Raw genomic sequence first — 22,023 nt, forward strand, 5'->3', positions numbered from 1 at the left:
GATGGTAATGATGGCGATGATGATGATGGAGGAGGAGGATGTCTTAAGTACTTAGCCAAAGTAAACAGTGGTTGCAAAAACAATTTGCAAGCACAGTTTTAAACTGTTTAGAAATAAAGAGACAATGACTTTATGCTGATTGCAAATCATGACATTTGTTTATCTAGTTCACAAACAACAAGAATTAAAAACAGATTTTCCTGACTGAAATTTGCTGATGCGCCTGTTTATTTACTATTCAGGACCCTCAACCCAACTTAACTTTCATTCAGTAATGGTTTTCTAAGTGTAACTTTTTTTTATATATAAATTTTTATTTTAAACACATAAACACAGCAACAAAAACAAACACATGACTTAAGACAACATAGGAACAAGAGGTTCCATCATATTTCATACAGCAGTTCCGTATCGGTTTCTTTGCAGTTAGTGTTTTCCCTTCTATACATTTCTATCTTGCAGTGTAACTTCTGTATCTCGTATTTAATATGAAAAACCTTTTCTAATATAATACTTTGTTTTTTTATTAAAATCATTTTCTTGTCTTATGGTCCATCAACTACAAATACATTTTAAAAGCCAATAGTTTTTAAAATTGCAAATCTATTTCAAAATGCATAGCATTAAATTGACAATTTTGCACATTATTCCCCAGCCAATGCATTTCTCTGAACATAGTGAATCTTATTTGGGGGCAAACATGTAGAACTATTAATGCCCGGTCACAGGAGAAAATGCAGTCACTGTTTACAAGCAGCTAATTTTTTTGTTAAAGCTTTATATGCATTGAGTAAATACAGACATTTAAAAAGAGATCACACTTTATAACAAAAGTAGGAGCACATAACTGTTTTGCAACCATCCTATGGACAGCAAAAAGCTAATTTTCAATATTTGTTTACTGCCATCTAGTGATCCTCTGGATCTTTGCTTCCCAAATGTATTATCTATGATACATAGTTTTAATGCTTTAACAGAATCATTTGTATACTATTTTCCTCTTACAGGGGTTGTGTTTTAAGACAATGTCTAGCAATTAAACCAGCTGTTGCTCTTCATTACACGAATCACCCTTTGAGTCTTCGGATCAAACTCCCACTGCCTGGACCCATGGAAAAAATAGAAGAAACCTAAAAGGGAAGATACCATGTTATCAGAGGTGGGTTCCTACCAGTTCGCACCTATTCGGTAGAACCGGTTCGTCAAATCTACCAAACCGGTTAGAAGAGGTTCCACCAGTGGACCCGGAAAGCAGGCCACACCTACAGAAGATGCTCCAAAATTTTTTGAAACCCACCACTGGTCTTTGGATATGATTATTCTACACTATCATGCTCATATTTATAAAACTCAGTGCCCCTTTGAAAGGTAAGGATGACTACTGCGTTTGTGGTGCAATCAGAACATTGCGTGTGTTGAAGTTGTTTTAACGCAAACCAAAGATGCCTTTTAAAAAACAAGTTTCCATCATATTCTTATGCATGCCAGTGCTGTGTGTGAGGTAATTTAAGGTGGTTCTGACAAGTGTCATCGGCTTCTTCATATCCGGTCACATGTGCAGCAAGCCACTCCCATCCGGTCACATGGGTGGCAAGCCACTCCCACAAAGGAGGCCACACCCACAGAGTAGGTTCGAACAATTTTTGAAACCCACCACTGCATGTTATATAGAAAAATGATAGAAACATAGAAAACTGATGACAGAAAAACATCCATAGAGTCTGCCCTTTGAGTTTTTTTGCTTGTTTCCTTTTTAATTGACTTACTATTATTTTAATTATTTATTTTTCATTTTTCATTACGCAGTCAGCCAGATGTTCAGACTGGATTTGGCATATTTGTCAGCCAACTGATTTTTTTTAAAAAAAAGTCAGATGATAGACATGATATCAAAACAGTGCCATCACTTAAAAAGAAAACCATGGATGATGGCATAAGGCAGGTTTTGTAAATGTATAAACCAATAGCGGAGAATATATGTGGCTTAGGGTTGTACTGTTGAATTGTCCCACTGGCACTGATGACGTTACCTACTTGGGTAATGAAATGTCTGCAAGAAAACAACCAAGATCAAAGAATACCAAGGAACCCCCCAGTGGTGGGATTCAAATGATTTAACAACAGGTTCTTTGTCCTAATGACCAGCTGGGTAGGCGGGACTTGGTGTCATGTAACTGGGTGGGCATGGCCAATTCAGCGTCACTCACATTGATGGGCGCTTCTCATTAGCTGTTACTATGTCATAAGGGTTAACCAGAGAGGCAGTTTCTGTAAGCAGGGCAATGAAGATTGTGCTAGAAACAACACCAGAATGTTTCCTTCCTGCCTTCCTTACAGGATTAGCCCTGTAAAGTGGGAAAAATCAAAAGGAGATTTCTTCCAACAACCGGTTCTCTAAACTGCTTAGAAAGATAACAACCGGTTCTCCCGGATAGGTGCGAACCGGCTGAATCCCACCACTGGAACTCCCACTCCCAATTTGCAAATGCCATAGAAAGTATAATGGGCAAAAGATTGGTAGATCGGTCCGCAGGATTTAAAATTATGAATTTAGTGGTCCCTGAGGTCCAAAAGGTTGGCGACCCCCGATCTAGGCCATGGCTGACTCAAAGGTACTTTTTCAAGAGGCAACTGGGCTTTCTGGTTTTTCGTGGCACAACACAGGAGAACAAACACATCGGATCTAGATGCAGCAGCCTATCTGCATTTAAAAGATAGAGGCCACTCGTTTGAAAACAGCAAAGTCCACATTTTGGACAGAGAGGACTTCTGGTTGGAAAGAGGGGTCAGAGGCCATCTAAGTCAAAACTGAACAGTCCTCTCTCAAGAGAGGGGCGGGATACGACATCATCTATCTTCCATCTATAACGCAGTCCTTTCAATGCAGGGGTGGGTTGCTAATCCCGTTCCAACTGGTTCGGTTGGAACGGGGCCAGCGGCATCCTCGTGCACGCGCGCAGTTCATGCATGCGTCTTAGCGCCTGCGCAATACTCCAGCTGCTTGCAGAGACTCGCGCAGGCGCTGTATGTGCCATCCAGCTGCTCGCGGAGAATCGCGCAGGCGCTGTATGTGCCATGCACCTGCGTGGAAGCGCAGAAGCCTTCAAAGACCATAAGGAGCGCGGGCGGGCGTGTGGGCCCTTCGCCATTCCTGGAAGTTACTTACTTCGGGGTTCGCCGACCAACCGGTTCACGGGGACCGTCGCGAACCGGTTGAAACCCACCCCTGTTTCAATGGTTCCAAGAAGGCTCCACACCCATTTCCACCACTCAGAAATGGTGGATGACACAAATAAACCTCCAGGTGGCCTTAACGACTTGCTAAAAGAATGCAAATGACCCGCTGTCTGCAAGGAGTATAAATCCTTCAAATTCCCCACCATCCAGTTAGAGCTGAAGAAGCTTCTTGGATGAGAAGCAAAAGGTCTTCAAAGAAAAACCAGGAAATCCAAGTGTCTCTTGAAAAAGCACCTTTGGGATAAATCTTTGCAAGTTTCATTCAAATCTAGGAACTTAATTCAAAGCCTTTTTAATTTGTGTCTGGATAACATTTCTGCATTTTGGTTTTTAGTCCTTAACATTGACTACAGAAGACTGCTAGATAATGCATATTATTATTCAGATTTGTGAAACTGTTTAAGGTTTGTTGTTAACCAGGTTTTCTTTATGAAGATAATTATAAGTGAATTGTCTTGTGATGCAGTACAGTTTTTCTAATGCTTTTAAGTACCACTGCCATGGGAAAGTGACATACAAATAAATAATGATAGTAGACAAGTTCCTATGTCTATGAGCAGGTCCATGATCCACATTTTAGATCCCGATTAGAAAATACATTTTTTTTCCTTACCATTCAGCTGGAAGGCAGCATCAATCTTCTCGTCAATTTCAGGAAAATCATCGCTTATATTCCTTGGATAATCCTCATCCATGGACCGAGTATTTTCATCATACCTGAAAAAATGCAATTCAATTAAGTGCAAGATGTTCCTAGTGTGAATTCAGCCCATGGTCCTAATGAAAGATAGTGAGAATAGCTGTTGGTGTAAAAAGATGTGGGGAAAGATGAAATAGATACAAGCAAACAGAATCCAAATGGAGAACAATACAATTCAGAAAGCTCTCAACTTAGTAACGTTGTAAAGTTCGTTTAGTAACTGATTGATCCGGAGCTCTGTTATCGGCTACAGAGGCCTTCAGGATAGCCTTGCTGGCCGCAGGAGAAATGGGATGCTGTGTGGGAGGCCTGGTTGCAACTAACTGAAGCTGAAGAAGTTCCCGAAGGCCTCTGACAGTGAAAAGGAGGCCAGGGGAGGATACGCACAAGTGAGGTCAGTCATTGGATGGCATCCCCGAAAATAAGACCTGGTACCTTTTGTGGTGGCAAAAATTATAAGACAGGTCTTATTTTTGGAGAAACATGGGTATATATGTATGTGTATATATGTTTAATGTATGTATATGTCAGGGGTGGATTCCTGCCAGTTCTAACCTCTTCTATAGAAGAGGTTCCACAAATCTACAGTGCCATTTAGAAACGGTTCCAGCTCCCTCCCCCCACCCGTCCACACATCATCAAGATGAAGAGCGAGAGGAAGAATTCTGGGAGTTGAAGTCCACAAGTCTTAAAGCTGTCACGTTTGAATTCCCCTGAGTTTTTTTTTCTAAAGGGTTAGGGGTGCAAGTGTCTTGTAAGTTCACAGCTTTAAGACTTGTACACTTCAATGCCAGAGTTCCTGAGCCAACATGACTGGAGGAGGAATTCTAGGAGTTGAAGTCCACAAGTCTTAAAGCTGTCAAGTTGGAACACTCCTGAAGTTTTTTTTCTAAAGGGTTAGGGGTGCAAGGGTCTTGTAACTTCACAGCTTTAAGGCTTGCACACTTCAATGTCAGAGTTCCAGAGCCAACATTTTGGTTGCTAAGCAAGAGCGTTGTTAAGTGAGTTTCACCACATTTTACAAGTTGGCCACTCCCACCCAGTCACATGGCCGGCAAGCCACTCCCACAAAGCATGCCACACCTACAGAAGAGGTTCTAAAATTTTTTGAAACCCACCACTGGTAAGTGTGTATTTGTACGCATATGCATGGGTGTGGGGGTATACATGTGGATACAGAAACAGACACAAGCAAATAGAATCACAGAATTTGCTAAGACTTATAAAGATGTTTTTTTTAATGTAGTTTTTCTTGACAAACCTACTGCTAGGGAGGTTTTTCTAGCGTTCAGCTAGAATGCCCTTAAGTCTGTATGGTGTCTGCTGTGTATTTGACGATCATGGATCTAAAGGTTAAGATTGTTAGAAGCAAAAGAAAGAAATATAAAGTTGGTTTGTTTGATTAAACCTAATGTGCTTTAAAAATCTTTTTTTTAACTTTCCTTTTCCTTCTTTTTGAGTTAACTCCACATTTTCTTTTACTATTGTTATTAAAACTTCCAATTAAAATATTTTTTTTTAAAAAAAAACATTCAACGATCACTTTAATATTCCACTTCTGTCTTTTCACCCTGTGGCTCACTACGATCCTTATTATATTTAAAAGGGGTTCAGGAGACCTTACCTCCAATATTGGTTGCCAACAAAGAAATAGGTTTTTCCAGTATCTTTATCAAAAACAGCAGCATCGATTTTCTCAATATTTGTTGGGAATCCCAACTTGTCAATAGGTTGGGGATAGCCAGGCTGCATTTGAAGCCTACTAATCATCCAGAATTTATTACCTGTTGAAAGAAAGCCAAAAGTTTTCAAAGTTAATTAAATAATCCCCATTGTATATATGTATGTACCCTGTTTCCCCAAATATACAACCTACTCCTTTTTTTATTTACATCTTGTTTCCTCTTTTCCAACAGCTGGTTGCCAGAGAAGTTGCTATTCTCTGTTTGTAGAGCACTTTTGAAATTAGTCCAGGAGTCATATATATCACTCTAGTACTGCAGGTTGCTCATTCCTAGACTTCTAATTCAAATTATAGAAACCTTAGTATCTTACCTTTAAAGAAAAAAACCTGATCATTCATATTTTCATAAGCTGCCTGGATTCCAGATGGCAGGAGAGGTGACAAAGTAGAAATTGGTTCCATGTCCACTTCGGAGCCTGTAGGATACACTCTCCAGATGTGCCTGCAATAAATATGATGGTGCATTTCCTATTACTAAAAATAATTGTTCTGGGAATTAAAACAGGCAACTGGTTCTATTGTAAATCAGTTTACCAGAAAAAACATAGAAATCAGTCTAACATAGTCAGAAGGATACAATTATGGGGAAAAGCTGAACATAGGAACTTTTTGGGTGCAATATCTTGTATATGTCTATGGAGAGTCTCAGTCATCCTGGTCATGATTGTCCCAAAGGTGCTTTTTTCAAGAGGCAACTGGACTTTCTGTTTTTTCTTTGAAGATGTTTTGGTTCTCATCCAAGAAGCTTCTTCAGCTCTGACTGGATGTTGGATCCTTCCATTCCCCCTCATCCATTCAGAGTGACACTCAGGTCTCAAACCTGGAGCTGTCAGCTCTCCAGCCAATAAACTCAGTTTCTTTAACTGCTGAATAATGTGCCCCCTTGCAAAGAATATAAACCCTTCCATTCCACACCATCCAGTCAGAGCTGAAGAAGCTTCTTGGAGGAGAAGCGAAATGTCTTCAAAGAAAAACCAGAAAGTCCAGTTGCCTCTTGAAAAAACACCTTTGGGACAATTTTTTGTATATTTACTCAGAAGTAAGGCCCACTATGTTTTCTGGAAATTCATCCTAGTAAGATTTCAGGCTTCATGGACTAAGAAAATGAGAATCATCTTGAGCTAGAACCAAGGATGGGTTCCTGCCAGTTCTAACCTCTTCTATAGAAGAGGTTCCACAAATCTACAGTGCTGTTTAGAACCGGTTCCAGCTCCCTCCCCCCGCCCATCCGGACATCATCAAGATGAAGAGCAAGAAGAGGAATTCTGGGAGTTGAAGTCCACAAGTCTTAAAGCTGTCAAGTTTGAACACCCCTGGTTTTTTTTTTAAAAAGGGTTAGGGATGCAAGGGTCTTGTAACTTGACAGCTTTAAGACTTGCGTGCTTCAAATGCCAGAGTTCCTGAGCCAACATTTTGGTTGCTAAGCATGAGTGTTGTTAAGTGAGTTTCACCACATTTTACAAGTTGGCCATGCCCACCCGGTCACACGGCTGCAAGCCACTCCCACCCGGTCACATGGTCGGCAAGCCACTCCCACAAAGCAGGCCACACCTCCAGAAGAGGTTCCAAAATTTTTTGAAACCCACCACTGGCTAGTACCCTATAATTCTATAATCTAGTGGTTCAAACCTGTATTATTTGACACAAATCCTACCTTGTTTGGTTTCCTCTAAATTCCAATCCATGTGCAATTTGGAGGAAAATAATCCCGGTGCTATTCATAAGGTTTATAGTGAGTAAATGAATCGTGAAGTATATAGTTAAGTTATATAGTTATAGTTATATAGTTGTTATTATAATTAAGTTCTAATGGATCGAAAGTGCCAACTTTCTGCAATGGAGTCAGAACAGTGTGATGGTGCAAAATGTCTCTGGAAATTCTCAGTTATCTGGGTCATGGTTTCCCAAAGGCTTTTCCCAGAGATAAGTGGACTTTCTTTGTTTTTCCTTGAAGATGTTTTACTTCTCATCCAAGCTCCTTCCCTTCAGAACTGAAGAAGCTCCTTAGATGAGAAGCCAAATGTCTTCAAGGAAAAGCCAAAAAGAAAAAGCAGGTTTTGGGACAAAGACGACAAGGCAACAAATGAACACTAGATGGGGGTAGAGAGTGGAAAATATTTTCTTTTCAATGTCAAGCTACTCTACATGACATATACACATCTACTATGCAGCTGTTCTGTCTTTCTCCTTTTATAGTAAGCAAATCCTCTTTACCTTCCCTTGAAAAATATCACTTCTCTTCGGAAAGTAGTGATGGCATCGAAATTTAGCTTAGGATCACAAGCTTTTGGTAGCGTTGGCTTCACGGGTTCATTTGAAGGATTTTGTGATGGTCCTAAAATTATCAGATAGAATATGATTAATCATAACGCTTATTCTCAGAGTGGAAAGAGATCTATTTGGAGATTGTGGACAAATGAAGTGCACTATGCAATATGTGTAAGATATTGCACCCTCATTATAATGTCCTTCCTTCCTTCCTTCCTTCCTTCCTTCCTTCCTTCCTTCCTTCCTTCCATGGTATCCTTCTGCGACGACTGCGGGAGGTGGGAGTGGGGGGCACCGTGTTACGGTGGTTCTCCTCCTACCTCTCGGACAGGTCGCAGTCGGTGTTAGTGGGAGGGCAGAGATCGTCCCGAAGGCCCCTAAAATATGGGGTGCCGCAGGGTTCGGTCTTATCCCCCCTACTATTTAACATCTACATGAAACCGCTGGGAGAGATCATCCGTAGGCACGGGATCAGATACCATCAATATGCGGACGATACTCAATTGTATCTGTCCGCCCCGTGCCAAATCAATGAAGCGGTTGACGTGATGGACCGGGGGCTTGAAGCCGTCATGGACTGGATGAGGATTAACAAGCTTGTGCTCAACCCAGAAAAGACCGAGTGGCTGTTGTGTTTTCCTCCCAAAGATTTGGCCAATAATCCAACACTCAGGCTGGGGGGTCAAATTTTACACCCCTCAGAGAGGGTTCGCAACTTGGGAGTCCTCCTGGATCCACAGCTGTCATTCGACCATCATATAGCGGCTGTGACCAGGGGGGCATTCGCCCAGGTACGCCTGGTGCGCCAGTTGCGACCCTACCTGAATCGGGAGGCCCTCACAACAGTCACTCGGGCCCTTGTGACCTCTAGGCTGGAATACTGCAACGTGCTCTACATGGGGCTGCCCTTGAGGAGCATCCGGCGACTTCAGCTAGTACAGAACGCAGCCGCGCGAGTGATTGCGGGTGCACCCCGATTCACCCGCATTACACCTATCCTCCGCGAGCTGCGCTGGCTACCTGTCGATCTCCGGATGCGCTTCAAGGTGCTATTGATCACCCATAAAGCCCTACATGGCAGTGGATCTGGATACTTGAGAGACCGCCTTCTGCCAATTACCTCCCTACGACCTATAAGATCTCATAGATTAGGCCTCCTCCGCATTCCATCGGCCAGCCAGTGTCGGCTGGCAACCACAAGGAGGAGGGCCTTCTCAGCAGTAGCCCCGACCCTTTGGAACGAGCTCCCCGTGGAGATTCGTACCCTCTCCACCGTCCAGGCCTTCCGCACTGCCTTGAAGAACTGGCTCGCCCGTCAGGCCTGGGGATAAGGATTCCTACCCCGCCCGAATGTTGTATGCATGTTGCTCATTATTTTATTATGTGTTGTTGTCTCAATGTTGTATTTCCCCCTTCCCTGGTTTTCTGTGAGCCGCCCTGAGTCCCCTCAGGGAAAAGGGCGGCCTACAAATGCAAATAAAACCTAAAACCTAAAACCTAAACCTAAACCTTCCTTCCTTCCTTCCTTTCTCCCTTCCTGCCTTCCTCTCTCCTTTCCTACCTCCCTACCTCCCTCCTCTTCTTTTTCCTTCCCTCTTCATTCTTCTTTCTTCCCCTCTTTCCTGATTTTTCCTTCCTTGCTCTCTTCCCACCTTTCCTTCTTTTGAATAAACAATAATAAACAGAGTTCTCATAAGATCAGTGGACTGGTACACCCAGTATGGGCATACTGGTGCCTACTAGGTATCATATTTTGCAGGGGATGTTTGAAAGCAATCACATTTCTGTTGCTTTTGAAAGCAATAAAATAGGCAGGTCTGGCATGTTACAGAAGAGATCCTGGAGTGATCCAAGAGATCCCGGAGCATTGTCTGCAACCTGAATCTTTTCCTTCAAGCAGCTCTTCCAAATTTGTTGCTGCAGCTATGTAAATGACCCTTAAATGCCAAGATGGAATTGTTGCAGTTGGTTCTCACTAAAATGACTGCTGGGGCAAATTCTAATCCCCAGCAAAAGTTAAAGGCGTCTTGTGGGCCATTGTGACCTGCTTGGGAGGTAGTCTGATGTAAGAAAGGATTGTTGAACTAGGAAACTTTACTCTCTGTTTGCCTGAGAGTTCCATTGCCCCAGGATTATGTGATCACCTTTTGTGACTTCCTGACAACCAAATTCAATGGGGAAATCAGATTCACTTCACAGCCATGTTACTAACTCAACAGCTGCAGTGATTCATTCAACACCTATGGCAAGAAAGGTCATAAATTGAGCCAAAACTTACTTAACTGTCTTGTTAAACAACATAAATTTTGGACTCAATTGTGGACATAAGTCTAAAACAAGTATGTCTAGTTTAAAGAAAAGAAGGACTAGGGGAGACATGATAGCAGTGTTCCAATATCTCAGGAGATGCCACAAAGAAGAGGGAGTCAAACTATTCTCCAAAGCATCTGAGGATAGAACAAGAAGCAATGGGTGGAAACTAATCCAGGAGAGAAGCAACCTAGAACTAAGGAGAAATTAACCTAGAACTAAGGAGAACAATTGATTAGTGGAACAACTTGTCTTTAGAAGTTGTGAGTGCTTCAATACTGGAAGCTTTTAAGAAGAGATTGGACAACTATCTAAAATGGTACAGGGCAGCGATGGCTAACCTTTTTGTCATTGCATGCCAAAAGCACACGTGCGTGCAACAATGCATGTGTATGTGGCCACACCAGGGGTGGGTTCCTGCCAGTTCTAACCTCTTCTATAGAAGAGGTTCCACAAATCTACAGTGCCGTTTAGAACCGGTTCCAGATCCCTCCCCCAGCCTGTCTGCACATCATCAAGATGAAGAGCGAGAGGAGGAATTCTGGGAGTTGAAGTCCACAAGTCTTAAAGCTGTCAAGTTTGAACTCTCCTGGGGTTTTTGTTCTAAAGGGTTAGGGATGCAAGGGTCTTGTAATTTGACAGTTTTAAGACTTGCACACTTCAATGCCAGAGTTCCTGAGCCAACATGACTGGAGGAGGAATTCTGGGGGTTGTAGTCCACAAGTCTTAAAGCTGTCAAGTATGAACACTCCTGAAGTTTTTTTTCTAAAGGGGTGCAAGGATCTTGTAACTTGACAGCTTTAAGACTTGCGTGCTTCAAATGCCAGAGTTTCTGAGCCAACATTTTGGTTGCTAAGCAAGAGCATTGTTAAGTGAGTATCACCACATTTTACAAGTTGGCCATGCCCACCCAGTCATATGGCTGGCAAACCACTCCCACAAAGCAGGCCACACCTACAGAAGAGGTTCTAAAAAAATTTGAAACCCACCACTGGGCCACACCCATAATGCAATGCATGCGCAACCCCCGTGCCCTGCCCCCTGCGCATGCATGTATGACACCACCCCCTGTGGCCCTTTTTGGGCCTAGCAGGCCTCCCTGAAGCCTCCTGGGACCAAAAATGATGTGGAAGGGTGAACACCACACCCCCTGTGGCCCGTTTTGGACCTAGCAAGCTTCCCTTAAGCATCCTGGGCCCACCCCCATGCATGCACATGAGCCCCCTGGCACCCCCACGCATCCGTGCACCTCTTCCTCATGTGCATGTCTCCCACAGGTGCGGCAGAGACCTAAAAATCAGCTGGCCAGTGGGAGACACACACCCATGCTCAGTGGAGCTGAGCTGGAGTGACAGTTCGCATGCCCACAGAGAGGGCTCTGTGTGCCATCTGTGGCACTTGTGCCATAGGTTCTCCATCACAAGTATAGGGTTTCCTGCCTGGCAGAGGGGTTGAACTAGAAGACCTCCAAAGTCCCTTCCAGGTGTGTTACTCTGTTATTCTGTGTGGCACGACAAAACCGCGCTCGACTAAGCCGCCCCTGATTAAACCACGTCGCTGACGTCATCAACAGGGTGACAACAGCAAGCGCGGAGAAAGAAGGGCGCTTTAAATAGCGCTTTGAAAGCAAGCCAATTCAACTTAAGGTAAGGGTTAGGTTTAGGGTTAGGGTTAGGGTTAGGTTTAGGGTTAGGTTTAGGGTTAGGGTTAGGTTTAGGGTTAGGTAAAGGGTTAGGGTTAGGTTTAGGGTTAGGTTAAGGGTTAGGTTTAGGGTTAGGTTTAGGGTTAGGTTAAGGGGTAGGTTTAGGGTTAGGTTTAGGATTAGGTTTAGGGGGGTTAGGTTTAGGTTTAGGGGTTAATTTTAGGTTTAGCGTTTACAACGTGCTTCTGTCTCTGTGCTGTTGTCGCCCTGTTGATGACGTCAGCTATGCGGTTTCGTCAAGCGCGGTTTAGTCGAATGCGGTTTTGTGGTGGAACCATTATTCTGAGTACCTGAAGTCAAAAGGGCCTGGAAAAACATTGGACATGCTTTCAAACAGATTAAATGAAGTTAGGTTAAAAACTGAATCATAGTTTTTGAGTGAATTCTGCAGTCATGCTTTCTTACCATAGATGGTCTCGATGGCATTAATGTCATCTTCAGAAAGCGGAGAATCATCAGGGTCAATGGGTTTATAATTGGGGAACATCAGTGCTCTTGGATCATTAGAATGTGCGAGGCCAAGTACATGCCCAATCTCATGTGCAGCAACAAGGTACAAGTTGAATTCTAAATAAATAATTAGAAAAGCAAGTCAATGAAACATGGTTATACATGGAATGCAGATGCATACATGAAGTTCCACTGGGTTCACTGAGATTCAGTCTCAAGGAAATGCATATAATTGTTCTATTCAAGGCTTGAAAGTTAGAATATTTTGGATATGTGATGCGACACCAGTGGTGGGTTTTAAAAGTTTTTGGAACCTCTTCTGTAGGTGTGGCCTGCTTTCCAGGTCCACTGGTGGAACCTCTTCTAACCGGTTCAGTAGATTTGACGAACCGGTTCTACCGAATAGGTGTGAACTGGTAGGAACCCACCTCTGTGCGACACCTAGAAAAATACGGCATCCTTCACTTAATCATTCAGGGAAAGACTGAAGGCAAACGAGGTTCCAGGCAGAAGAAGAACGTCATGGCTTCAAAATCTAAGGGGCCGGTTTGGACAAAACTCAGCAGCATTTTTTGTGCGGCTGTTGATAAAAATACGATCGCCAACATGATCGCCAATGTCCGCTGCCTCTTTGAAAGTTGCTTTGCATACCGACTCCAAAGAGGCAGTGGCTGGACGCAGGCCGCTGAAAAATCCTCCTGTCGGTGAAAAAGCTGCTGTCATTGCCGCCATTTTCTTCGCGCATGCTTGGACTTGCAAGGGAATGGGATGCGCATGCGCAAAGAAAATGGCAGCGAAGGCAGCAGCTTTTTCACTGACCGGAGGATTTTTCAGTGGCCTGAGGCCAGCCGCTGCCTCTTTGAGAGCCAGTATGCAAAGCGTTGGGCCGAGCAAGTGGTGATCAGGTGGATGGGGAGAGTATCCAGAGACAGAGAGACTGGGCCAGGGGCGTGGCCAGCCAGTCATCACTACCGGTTCACCAAACTGGGCAAATTTTTCACCACTGGTTTGGGTGAACCGGTGCGAACCGGCTGAATACCGTCTCTGCAACAGAGACCCATGCCCTATCCAAACATCTACTATCTATTTATATTGAAAGCTGAAGAACTCCATACAAAGAAAACTTATAAAAAGTTTCAGTCGGCCATAGCTGTTCATTTTTTAAAGGCAAGAAGAACCTCACTCCCATAGATGATGTATAATTATATGTAAAAATAAGTGACATTAATGCAGACTCTTCCCACTGCCATAACTACAGATAAAATGTCATTATATCTCCCCATTTCTATAAGGAAGAATTCCCACCACTAAAGTGGAGAATCTTTAAACTTACTAATGGTGGAGTAAGGGAGAGGAACAGCAGAAGACTTCAGCTTTGGGGCTTTTTTCAAGACAGGAGTCCTGACATCTTCTGCTGGAGCGACAGGGTAATTTCTAGATCTTCTTTGCTCTGTAAATAAATGAAGAAATAATGACACTTTCAAGTAATTCTACTTCCGAGTGATAGGAGCAAACCAGAAAATATTCAGAATAATTAGAGATGAGATTCCCCTTCCCTGTTTTCCTTTTAATGGAATTCCTACATAGTGATTTATCATGGTTAGCTGTAAAACCTGCCTTAGTCTCAGAAATCTTCTGGATGAAAACATTTGCCCCAAGCTTATCATCCTATAATAACTGAGTTTATAGACAGGTAGGATGCGGTGGCTCAGTGGCTAAGATGCTGAACTTGTCGATGAGAAAGGTCGGCAGTTCGAATCCCTAGCGCCGCGTAACGGAGTGAGCTCACGTTACTTGTCCCAGCTTCTGCCAACCTAGCAGTTCGAAAGCATGTAAAAATGCAAGTAGAAAAATAGGTACCACCTTTGGTGGGAAGGTAACAGTGTTCCGTGCACCTTTGGCATTTAGTCATGCTGGCCATATGACCACAGAGACGTCTTCAGACAGTGCTAGCTCTTCGGCTTTGAAACAGAGATGAGCACCGCCCCCTAGAGTCGGGAACAACTAGCACATATGTGCTTTACCTTTACTTTAGTCTTCAACATGACCAGTTGCTTAACAACCATTTGAGTTACGATGGACCCCAAAATGGGACTTATGACCTAGTTTCAAAGTTCTTATGTCCACCCGCTCCTGCAAACATGACTGCATTTTGGATGTTCAGCAACTAACTCACAATTACACATAGCCATTTTCAGTGTCCTGCGATCACATGACTGCAATTTACAACATTACAACAGCTGGCATTTACTTTTCATAGTGAACAATAGGTTGACTAAGGACTGTAACATTCAAGTAAGGAACATGCCATTGGTTTAATGACTACCACATTTGCTCACCACATTCGCTTAACAGCCACCTGAAAAAGGATAATAAAATTGAGTCCAGTCCCTTGGTGACTCATTTTATGACCAGCATGACTTACAACCATAATTGTAAGCTCCATTACAGTCACAACACAAGGACTGCCTCTAATTGAAACTTTCATGCTTGATTCAATGGAACTCAAGCCAGATAACCATGCACAAGAATGCAGTGATACTCATTTTAATATAGTTATTATTCTGGGTTGTCCTTCTTTGGAGGATTGTCTACAGCAGTGGTGGGTTTCAAATTTTTTTAGAACCTCTTCTGTAGGTGTGGCCTGCTTTGTGGGAGTGGCTTGCCAGCCATGTGACTGGGTGTGAGTGGCTTGCCAGCCATGTGACCGAGTGGGAGTGGCTTGACAGTTATGTGATTGGGTGGGCATGGCCAACTTGTAAAATGTGGTGAAACTCACTTAAAAACGCTCTTGCTTAGCAACCAAAATATTGGCTCATTTGAAGCACACAAGTCTTAAAGCTGTCAAGTTACAAGTCCCTTGCACCCCTAACCCTTTAGAAAAAAACCCCAGGGGTATTCAAACTTGACAGCTTTAAGACTCGTGGACTTCAACTCCCAGAATTCCTCCTCCAATCATGTTGGCTCAGGAACTCTGGCATTGAAGTGTGCAAGTCTTAAAGCTGTGAAGTTACAAGACCCTTGCACCCCTAACCCTTTAGAAAAAAACCCCAGGGGTGTTCAAACTTGACAGCTTTAAGACTTTAAGGTTTAGATAGGATTCTTAGAGGTGGGTGGGGCGATTGGTGAGCCAGCCAATCAGTGAGTGGTGGGCGGGGCAAGCATGGTGCGGACGGGCGGGGGGGAGGAAACTGGAACTGGTTCTAAACGGCATGGTAGATTTGTGGAACCTCAAATTGAGAACTGGCAGGAACCCACCCCTGGTCTACAGCTACAGTGAAAATAGCTCTTGCACATCAAAACTGAAAGGCTTATTACTACTTACCATACAAATTGCCTATCCAGGTTTCATCCTCATCAAAATGGACATTTCCACGAAAGTAATGACCAGGAGGGAAAGCATGCCCAAGGACACCTAGGGGTCCATCGAATTGCCGTGGACAGCGGCCATGCACTGAAAGACAACATGATATGAGATTACTGTACTCTCAATTCATAAAATAAAGAGCTTAAAGAAACTTAAAGCTGCTGTAGGTTTTAAGGAGCTACCTCTTGTTGCAAACTCAATCTTGATGTCTGCTCTCCCTCTGTGAATCCTGACGAATGTCAAAGGGGTCACTTTACTCCAAACTTCAAAAGCTTTCTTGATGGAGGCATCCACATCAGCTCTCTTCATGTCAGGGGTGTAATTCATAATTCTAAGAAAATTAAAGTGCAGAACATTTTCTCACTGAAACAGTTTGGTCAAATTGTTAAAGCACCAGGCTAGAAATCAGGAGATGGTGAGTTCTACTCGTGGATATTGGATAACCGTTTGTCTGTAGTGGTGTAGGGCTTCCTGCCTAAGCAGTGGGTTGGACTAGAAGACCTCAAAGGTCCCTTCCAACTATTCTATTCTATTCTATTCTATTCCATTCCATTCCATTCCACTCCACTCCACTCCACTCCACTCCACTCTTCTCTACATGTAGATTAGGCATGAAAGTTGGCTGGGTGACCCTGGGCCAGGCATTCTTTCTCAGCCTAATTCAACTCACATGGCAAAAATAGGAGACGAAAGGAGCATTAGGTATATTTGCTGCCTTGAGTTATGCATAAAAATAATAAAGGTGAGATTAAAAAAAAATTACAAAAATTATTTGCACTACTATGGATATTAACAATCTGGACTGAAAATGAACATACACAAATAAAAAAACAGAGATCGAAGTAGATTGAGAAAAATAACTGAAATCTTTCCAATTCACATTGATCAGTTCCTGAATAAAGTTATTCACCTGACTTTTATTTTTTATTGAGCTGAGAACAAAACAAGTTTCCTTTCCTCCTACCCAAGGCATTTTCTTCCAATGAACTGTTTTTGCAAAATAGCAGTGTTCAATTATGTCTAGGCTACAGCACAGTCCTTTCAGAAATTCCAAGAAGTTTCCACATCCCATTTGCACTATTCAGATGACCCGGAGGGCACAGATAAACCTCCAAGTGGCCTCAATGATTCTCAGAAAGAGTGCTAACAACCAGATGACTGCAAGGAATATAAATCCTTCCATCCTCCGACATTCAGTCAGAACTGAAGAAGCTTCTTGGATGAGAAGCCAAATATCTTCAAGGAATAATAAAGTCCAGTTGTCTTTTGAAAAAGCACCCTTATATTCCATTTCAATTACTTTGAATTATTAATTCAAATCAATTTAAATGGATTAATGTTCTCACCTCCTAGTCATGTACTTAATAATTTCTCTTTTCTATCATATTTAAAATACTAATTATAGTTCCCCCAAACTTTCATAAGAAGCCATGCAATCAAAAGTCCTAACCTGTACGTTGATACGATAAATATCCAAGCTTAGTTTTTCCAGTTTAAAATGAAGTTCTAAGAGTGATAATTGATTTTCAGTAGTTTTCAACTTATAAGTGCTGAGTTTATGACAACATTGCTGTTATTTAAGATCTATTGTGTATATAACTGAGGAGGTACTATATTATTCTTATCTGAGGCATGTTGACTTAAATTCAGGCAGGGGTGAGCTTCTGGGGATTCCCAGGGGTTCGGGAGAACTTCTAGCTAAGATTCTGTGCAGTTTGGAGAACCCCCAAATCCCACTCCTGGCTGGCCCTGCCCACCCCTTCCCTCCCCTCCCAGGAGTCTCCACGAGGCCCGTTTTGGATGCCGGTAAGTGCAGGCTGCGCACAGAGGCTGGGGAAGGGCGAAAAACAGGTCTACCGGAAGTTTGGGAAGGCTGGAAACTGGCCCGTTTCCAGCTTCCAGAGCTGGGGAGAGGCCATTTTTGCCCTCTCAGAGGCTCAAGGAAAGCTTCCGGAGCCTGGGGAGGCAAAATGCCCCTCCTTCACCATGGTGCAGGAGGCTGACTGAGCCACGCCCACCTGGCAACTGGGCAGAGAACAACCCCTTGTTAAAATTTTTGAAGCCCACCCCAGGGGATATCACAAAGAATTTCTTGGTGTCATCTCATTTATTTGATCTATCATCAAATTAATTTTTACCTGTATGTAAGCTTAGTTTTTCTCCATCCGGGAAGAGCCAGGACATACTGTCCAATATCTGGGATACCACATCGTGGCTGCTGCATGACTTCTAAGGTCTCAGCATCCACCTCTCCGGTTACATTCAATCTAAAAAAGTCTTGCATTTGTTTGATTTTATCCACAAAGGACAAATTGTTTGTCTTCCATCCTCGCTGCCGTGGATCAGCTTCTGGCTCATAAAACTGATTGATATACGCCTGACAAAAACAGAAAAGCGCTTAAGCTTGAAACTGAATACATCATTTTCACATTAATTTGCGGATTTCACCGTATTTAATCTGTTAAATGTTTGGTTGGTAGAATAGCAAAGGCATATTCATTTTCGCACTTTCTTAGGAATATTGTTATAGGTCAATGATGGCAAATCTATGGCACATGTGCCCAAAGTGGCACGCAAAACCATGTCAGCCAGCACACACAGCCCTGCATTTCTGTCTTCTGGATTTCTGGCATGCATGTGCACATGACAGTCAGCTGTTCTTTGCACATGCAGCAGTGCCAGAAACCAGTGTGTGCATGCATGCCGGCCAGCTGATCATTGGGCACAAATGTGTGCTAGGACCCGGATATTTGGCTTTTCCAGAGGGTTTCCCCAATGAGCGTGTGTATGCATGCCAGTGGTGGGTTTCAAATTTTTTTAGAACCTCTTCTGTAGATGTGGCCTGCTTTGTGGGAGTGGCTTGCTGGCCATGTGACTGGGTGGGAGTGGCTTGCCAGTCATGTGACTTGGTGGGCATGGCCAACTTGTAAAATGTGGTGAAACTCACTTAACAACGCTCTTGCTTAGCAACCAAAATGTTGGCTCAGAAATGTTGGCATTTGAAGCACATAAGTCTTAAAGCTGTCAAGTTACAAGACCCTTGCACCCCTGACCCTTTAGAAAAAAAACTTCAGGAGTGTTCAAACTTGACAGCTTTAAGACTTGTGGACTTCAACTCCCAGAATTCCTCTTCTTGCTCTTCATCTTGATGATGTGCGGACGGGAGGGAGGAGGGAACTGGAACCAGTTCTAAACAGCACTGTAGATTTGTGGAGCCTCTTCTATAGAAAAGGTTAGAACTGGCAGGAAGCCAGCCCTGGTGCATGCGCAACATTTCCGTGTGGCCTTTCCGCCACTGTTATAGGTAGTCTTTGACCTGTGATGACAATTGGGAACAGAACTTCCACTACTAAGTGATTTGGTTGTTAGCAATAGCAATAGCAGTAGACTTATATACCGCTTCATAGGGCTTTCAGCCCTCTCTAAGCGGTTTACAGAGAGTCAGCATATTGCCCCCAACAATCTGGGTCCTCATTTTACCCACCTCGAAAGGATGGAAGGCTGAGTCAACCCTGAGCCGGTGAGATTTGAACCACTGAACTGCTGATCTAGCAGTAGCCTGCAGTGCTGCATTTAACCACTGCGCCACCTTGGCTCTTGGTTAGGTGAGTTGCACCTGATTTTATGACATTTTTGCCATGGTCATTAAGCAAATCACATGACCATTAAGTGAATCCAGATTCCCCAATTGACTTTGCTTGTTAGAAACCTTCTGGAAAAGTCACAAATGGCCAACAGATACTGTTTCCCTGAAAATAAGACCTACCTGGAGAATGTGCTCAAATAAGCCCTCCCTTGAAAATAAGCCCTCTGAGAATACATTGCAAATAGCAGTAGCCACAAGGTGACCATGCTTGCCACCTCCTGCATCTCAAAAGACCTCCTCAAAAATAAAGCCAAATGCTTATTTCAGGGGTCAAAAGAAAATAAGACCCTGTCTTATTTTTGGGAAAACATGGTATCTATTGATGTGTGTTGTCAGGATGCCACCCTCCATGAATTTTGGAATTGGCTTGTCCTAAAATGTCAATGGTTTAATTGTGGCTCTTATTTGCCAAGATTATTTGGGATTCTTTATGAGTTGAGATTTAAGGACTGTTCGTCGCGTCTTGTGACCATCAGTTGATGGTCATCTAGGCAGGTGGTCCTTGACGTACGATGGCATTGCAGTCCGAAATTTCTGATGCTAAGTGAGACAGTTGTTAAGTGAACTTTGCTCCATTTGATAACCTTCCCTGCCACCGTTGTTAAGTGAATCACCACAGCTGCTAAACTAGTAACACAGTTTACTAGTAACACAGTTACTAGTTTAACTAGTAACAATACAGTTGTTAAGTGAATCTGGCTCCCCCATTTTTGACTACCGGTTCGGGTGAATAGGTAGTAAAAATGCTTTAAATTTTTTAAAAAGTTGGCCATGCCCACACAGTCAGATGACCCACACACTCACACACCAAGCCACGCCCAGAGAACCGGTGGCAAAATTTTTAACATTAAACCACTGAAAATAACATACCCCAAACAAGACTGGCAAGCAGGGACGTGCAGTCAGGGGAGGCAGGGGAGGCAGAGCCTCACCACTGTCATCATGAAAAGAAAAAACATGTAAAAGGAAAAAGACAAGAGCTGAGGTCAGGCTGAACTAGTTGCTGCCAGAGTCACCATGGATGACTCTGCTTAACTGTTTAAAAAAGCCTCTAAAAAAATACCCTCTACAGGAGGCGGCAGGAGAACGACGTGCCTCATCTAGTCTGGCTTTTATGATCACTCGAGCAGAGTTAAGCAAGGGTTAAAAGCCGAAAAATTCCTGACGTACATGAGGCACGACATTCTCTTGCCTTCTCTTAGCAAAGGAGAAAAACAAATGCTGTCGCTTTAAATCGGAACTGAGCATGCCTGGCTGTGGAATTCTGGGAGTTGAAGTATACAAGTCTAAAAAAATTGCTGCCTCACCAGCCATAAACCTCACTGCACGTCACTGCTGGCAAGGCAAACTCCTATATATAAACATCCAGCAAACTTCCCTCTCCTAGGCACTGAGGTTGTAACGTAGATTGGTAGCTAAACATCTGCCGGAAAACAGCAAGGTCAAAAAATATGAAGAGCCCCACCATTCAACCTACGGTATCATTGATTCCAAGTTTCTCAGAGCCCTGTGGCATTGTTACCTGCGCAAGCTGTTGGCTTTGTTCTTCTCTTCTCTTCTCTGAAAGGATGGGGAGTCCATAAGAAAGTGCAATAGACCAAAATAAAAACAAAAGAGGTCTCATCTTAAAATCCGGTTGCTTTGTTTAAAGAGCTGCACAGTTTCCGTCTCTGCTATCGCAGTTCATCTGGCTTTCAGATTTTTCTGCTTTATGTTTCATCAAGCCAGCTGCGGACTGACTCAACATTTCATCATGTTCTGATTAGCAACGAAAAGCAGACAAACCAGGAGAAGATGTCACAATGCAAGCAGACTTAAAATCTTGATGATATTAAAACTTTATAGCACCGAACTAGCAAAAACACTTTCTAACGCTCTCTGGCTATCTTTAAATATTCTTCAGTTTCTTAAACTGTGCCTTTCACCTATACAATATTGCAACTCCTTCCCACGCTGTGACTGAATTAATATATTACACTAAGTCTCAATGGTTTTTTTTTCATTGTTACACGAGGTTAGGCATTGTGGTTTGTACTATGATTTATACTACAATGTGTAGTGCAATCTCACCAATTACGGCTCGTTCTGTAGATTGATTTAGAAAGTATGTGAGGTGTAACCACACAGATAATTTAAAACACTTTTAATCCTTCAATTAGAATAGAGCTGGAGGGGACCTTGGAGATCTTCTAGCCCAACCCAATGCTCAAGCAGGAGAGCCTATACCATTTCAGACAAGTGGCTGTCCAGTCTCGTCTTTAAAACCTTCTGTGTTGAAGCCCCTACAACTTCTGAAGGCAAGATTTTCCACTGGTGAATTGTCCTCACTGTTGGGAAGTTTCTCCTTAATTCCAGATTGCTTCTCTCCTTGATTAGTTTCCATCCATTGTTTCTTGTCTTGCCTTCTGGTGCTTTGGAAAGTATGTTGACCCTCTCTTCTTTGTGGCAGCACCTCAAATCCTGGAATACGGCTATCATGTCCCCCATCGTCCTTCTTTTCTCTAGACTAGCCGTATCCAGTTCCTGCAACTGTTCTTCATATGTTTTAGTCTCCAGGCCTTTCATCATCTTAGTTGCTCTTCTCTGCACTTTTTCCAAA

General features: G+C 43.1%; 1 protein-coding gene across 1 annotated transcript; it reads right to left on the minus strand.

Annotated features, from left to right (window-relative positions):
- Positions 1-414: 414 nt before the first annotated feature.
- LOC116510545 (matrix metalloproteinase-27-like) lies at positions 415-21,116 on the minus strand. Its single transcript, XM_032220144.1, has 11 exons — positions 20,947-21,116; positions 17,917-18,155; positions 15,961-16,109; positions 15,737-15,865; positions 13,745-13,861; positions 12,367-12,528; positions 7,896-8,016; positions 5,993-6,123; positions 5,562-5,721; positions 3,851-3,954; positions 415-1,130 (listed from the first exon to the last, which is right to left on the minus strand). The coding sequence occupies exons 1-11, from the start codon at positions 21,046-21,048 to the stop codon at positions 1,030-1,032; spliced, it is 1,515 nt and encodes a 504-aa protein (XP_032076035.1). The 5' UTR covers positions 21,049-21,116; the 3' UTR covers positions 415-1,029.
- Between the last annotated feature and the right edge of the window lie 907 nt (positions 21,117-22,023).

Source organism: Thamnophis elegans, chromosome 6, assembly GCF_009769535.1.
Source record: "Thamnophis elegans isolate rThaEle1 chromosome 6, rThaEle1.pri, whole genome shotgun sequence".
Lineage (NCBI taxonomy): Eukaryota > Metazoa > Chordata > Lepidosauria > Squamata > Colubridae > Thamnophis > Thamnophis elegans.

Coding starts and splice junctions, on each gene's coding strand:
- LOC116510545 (XM_032220144.1), bottom strand. CDS start 21,048: ATGAGACCTCTTTTGTTTTTATTTTGGTCTATTGCACTTTCTTATGGA. Junction 15,866..15,960: donor GATTGAGTTTGCAACAAGAG/GTAGCTCCTTAA, acceptor GTTGTCTTTCAG/TGCATGGCCGCTGTCCACGG. Junction 6,124..7,895: donor GTGATATTTTTCAAGGGAAG/GTAAAGAGGATT, acceptor TATTTATTGCAG/GCACATCTGGAGAGTGTATC.